This window comes from Ceratosolen solmsi, unplaced genomic scaffold, assembly GCF_000503995.2.
Source record: "Ceratosolen solmsi marchali unplaced genomic scaffold, CerSol_1.0 scaffold47, whole genome shotgun sequence".
Classification (NCBI taxonomy): Eukaryota; Metazoa; Arthropoda; class Insecta; order Hymenoptera; family Agaonidae; genus Ceratosolen; species Ceratosolen solmsi.
The window spans coordinates 7127740-7132234 of record NW_011948419.1 but is presented as its reverse complement, the minus strand read 5'-3'; the positions used below and the strand labels follow the sequence as shown (position 1 = coordinate 7132234).

Genomic DNA, 4495 nt, shown 5'->3' with positions numbered 1-4495 from the left:
AGAATTATAATGTATTTCATTTTTTCTTTCTTATTTTTATTATATGTAAATGAGTTATTGAATTTGTTCAATTGATATATATATATCTATATATATATATATATATATATATACATGTTTAATTGTAAATATTCATTCAATTTAAGCTATTTTTCGTAAGAAGAAACATTTAATATATATATATCTATATAAATAAACACTTATAAATTCATAGAAAAAGAAAAATAATGTAAAGTAATAATAGAATTTTTAGTCACTGATTTAATAAAATTATAAATAATATTATTATGAAAATAATCATTTTATGTAATGAACTTTTATTTAATAGTATATTGAATTAAAAAAAAGAATTAACTATTATATAATACTATAAATTACTATATACTAATCAATATACTAATCAATTATCAAAGTATAAAGAGTTAAATATATTTAAAATGTATTCAACAAATTCGAATTACATTTTATGATTGTTGTAATATAAAATCAAATACAAGATACTTTAATGCTGCATATTCCATTTAAAAGAAATTAGAATTTTAATTAACCTACCTCATAATGTTCATTTAAATAAAAAAATTTTATAAAAAGGATCACAGATTGAAAAACTTTCAAATTCAAATTTAATTAATATTCTTTTTTATAAAATTATTACATATTATAAGATTTAATGAATAAAATAAATATTGTTTTGACTTTCTTATGCCATGCTAAAAATTAAATAATAATTAGTATTTCGTTTATAAATCAAATAATTAGTCTGATTTTTATTGTTGAATAGGGTATATACATGGGCAAAGTTAACATATTAATCTTCATCTATTTATTCGAATTAATTTATTCCTATATTAACTTATCTATTTATTCTGAATCACAAAAAGTTTTACATATAAAATATTTATGTGAACAATGTTTCACAACAAATTCTAAATAGTAGTTATTACTACATTAGTAATTTAATTTTTTATATAAATAAATAAATATTTAAATGCATAATAAGAAATATTAAACCATTTCTGAAAGTATGCGCACCACTATCATTTTGTTTCATTCAATACCTTTTTGTCTTTTAAACTTTACTATTTCTTATTTATTGAATTTATATATTTAAAGTGGTTTTATTATTCAAAAGTTAATAATGAATCAACAATGTTTTTAATAATAAAATATATATTCATTATATTAATTTATTTTAATATTGATTCTGAACAAAGCATCTTACAGAGTTTTGTTATTAATCAAATATATTTATCGTGTAATCTTAATACCTAAAGTAAATTAATTTTAGCTGTGAAATTCATATTTGAATATTATCTAATATTATTATAACTTATTAACTTCATGAATTTTTACAAAATTAATTTCTTTACTTATCTACATCAACTTTATACTTTTTATTTACGTATTCTTTATTATTTGAATATATAATTAACATTGAATTTTTTTAATTTAGTAAATTTTAATCTTTTCTATTTTTAATTTTTATTTTAATATTTTTATTAAACTGTAGTTTTTCTAATTAAATACATCATTTCACTTGAATTTATCGATTTTGTTTATAACTATTGTATTTTCATTTTATCCTTTTATTTAATAGAACAATTTTTCATATGTTCTTTTATAGTTAGTTAATTATTTCATTTCCCAATGTTTGACGGTAATCTGAATTGAAAATTAAATTAATATTTGTTTATTTTATGTTGCTCCATTTTTTATTTAAATTTTAATTTCATTATAAGAAGACTTCGTCACACTGAATTCTCTGTACTAAATTTTGCTTATATGTCAATTATTTCTTCTTTATTCACTAATAAATAGCTTTTAATTTTATATTTCAATTTCTTCTCATTTATTTAATAATTTTTTTTTTATTTCTATCTATATTATTACGTTATTATTTACTTATATTTGTATTATTAATCTAAGTATTTTTCTCATGTATTGGCAATTAAATTAAAAAATAAATTAAATTAAATTAACATATTAAGCGTTATACACATACAAATTTCTTTCCAAGTATAGACCATTTTTTTAATTTTGAAAACTCGCAATGTTTTCTGTTTATCACAATTTTAAAAAATTTTTCTTTTTATAGTAAAGACACCAAGGTACTTTCTCTTTTTTTTATTTTATAATTAAATCACTTTTATCCTATGTAATATTGATATTTTATATATAACATGAATTTTCTGAATAATTTATCTTATAATTTTAATTATTTTAAATTACATACTTCCAAATTGTTTAATACCTATCCCTTTCTCGTCTATGTAAAAATAGATCATTTTGTAGGTTTTAAAAATGAATTTAATTCTTATTGCTATTTAATTAACTTAATAAGCATATTTCGTTGTATATAAATATAAATATTTATCATATATAATCGAATTTTAAATGATATAAAAAGAACATTGCATTTATCAAAGATTTATAGTCAAATATACAGATAATTTGTCGATTTAAAAGATCTTATATTAAATAGAAAAAAATTTTCAAATTTAAATTACAAATATTTGTAAGTTTTAGAAAAATTTATAAATATTATATTAGATGTACAATAAAATCAAATTGTCATAATTCTAAATATTTTTATTTTCAGTAATAACCTTAAAAAACTTTCACATTTTAAAAACCATTATATTCTATTTTTATAAATTAAACTTTTAGTTTCTGTACCTGTAACAGTTTTTAATTTAAAAAAATATAACTTAATCTAAATAACAATTTTTACAGTTATTCCGGGTAATGTTAAATTTGGTCTTTTTTACATTTTTAATTAATATAAGTCAGTGTCAATTGACTGAAATATTTTATATTTTTCTTAGTATGGAGTATGAACTGATAAGATCAGCAAAGTTATAATGTTTTCACTGCTAAATGTTTGGTTCAGTAAAATTTAAATATATCTCTGCAAGTAAATAACATATTGTTCAATTTTGTTACTTAACAGGGATATTATGACTGTGTTGATCAAATTCTAGTGCTTTTTTCCTTTTCAAAAATTCTATCTGTTTTACCGCTACTTCTAATTCATATAAATGATGGTCATATACTTTTGGCGCTATTGTACGCATAGCTGCTGCTAGATTATATAAATACTCAGTGTTATGACCACTATTGCCAGCACATTCTGCTATATGACCAGCTATTGTATCGATATCTTCATATCCTGCAAAATTCGGATTACATTTATGTCCTATATAAATAAACAAATGAAATGGTTTTTCCACTAGTTGTGAATGATTGACTGGATGGAAAAGAACATCTTTTTTCTCGTAATTTGTTTCCCGATAATCAAGATGTCGTGTTACACTTTCAATATTTTCACTGGCTATTTCATAGGCACATCCCCAAACTTCATCTTCTTCATTATTGGAAACTAGAAGAGTAACTACTCTTCCTGGCTAAAATACAATATTATAAATATTAATAAAAAATTGAGCAAAATCCGATTTAAATTACAAAGTAAGTAAAGTTACAATTAATGAATTGATTAAAAATTTAATATTTTAATACAAAAGATATATGAATTCATTTAAATTTATTGTTGCAATGTTATAAAATAAGTTTGTACTGTAGATATGATTTTGTACCTGTTTAACAGGAAGTATAATACTGGTCTTGGTATTAAAACATTTTAACTAAGTTATAAAATATCAAATTAAACTATTGATGATTGATATATAGTAAAGATGCAATGTGAAAATTAAAATTGTAAAAAAATTTATCCTTATTTTAAAATATAAAATAGATTATCTATCTATTATACTACTAACTATTATAAAATTAATTTTGAATTACTCACGCGACTTGGAATGCCTCTATGATCGGTACTTTTTTGATAGAATCTTCTCACGTACCCTTTGATATAGCCAATTACTTTTCTTTCATATGGAAAATCAGCCTTCCATATTAAAGAGCCATAGCCAAATACCCACATATTTTTTTCTTGTTTACTAAAGAAAGTAAGGAAATAGAAGAGTTTGTAATATAAATAATTTATTTAAAAAAGATTAAATACACTATTATAAGAAAAGAAAATGACAATATTATATTTATATTTGCATGGTGCAAGCATGTAATGACTAGCAGGAAATGTCAGACAATATATTTTGTTCCTGTGGAAAGAAAGTTGTTGAGTAACTTTGTTGATTGTAAGACAAGATATGGGGAAGGGGAGGCAGACATCAAGTTACACATGAAATAAATAAAAAAGCTTGCTGAAATACGAGTGTGCTATTTGAGACCGTTCATCATTTTATTATGTTTGAAATAAAATTAGTTGGTACATAAAATTTGCACATGCAACTGAAAATATTCAAAGTCGAATTTGCGTTATGTTGATTCTCATGAAAATATGCATATATATTTAATAAACTACATGCCTTTATTCAATAGTTCTAAAGTCATTGTACATATCTGCATGCATGCATACACACACTCTCGCGCGTACGCGCGCGCACAGATTTCCAGGCAAATGCGTACACGACTGATA

The 4495-nt window shown here is 21.2% G+C and overlaps 1 protein-coding gene across 2 annotated transcripts in view; it reads right to left on the bottom strand.

Moving 5' to 3' along the window:
• Positions 1-2759: 2759 nt before the first annotated feature.
• The window catches only part of LOC105360633 (putative glutathione-specific gamma-glutamylcyclotransferase 2), a 2471-nt gene continuing 735 nt past the window's right edge, over positions 2760-4495 (bottom strand). The window contains exons 1-3 of one of the 2 annotated variants that reach the window (XM_011497589.1): positions 4386-4464; positions 3806-3956; positions 2760-3404 (exon numbers count right to left, since the gene is read on the bottom strand). In XM_011497589.1, the coding sequence (XP_011495891.1) occupies positions 2940-3404; positions 3806-3940 (600 nt within the window). In that variant the 5' untranslated portion in view covers positions 3941-3956; positions 4386-4464 and the 3' untranslated portion in view covers positions 2760-2939. Of the gene's footprint in view, positions 3405-3805; positions 3957-4385; positions 4465-4495 lie in introns of those variants that run through there. The other variant, XM_011497588.1, reaches the window with a different exon arrangement.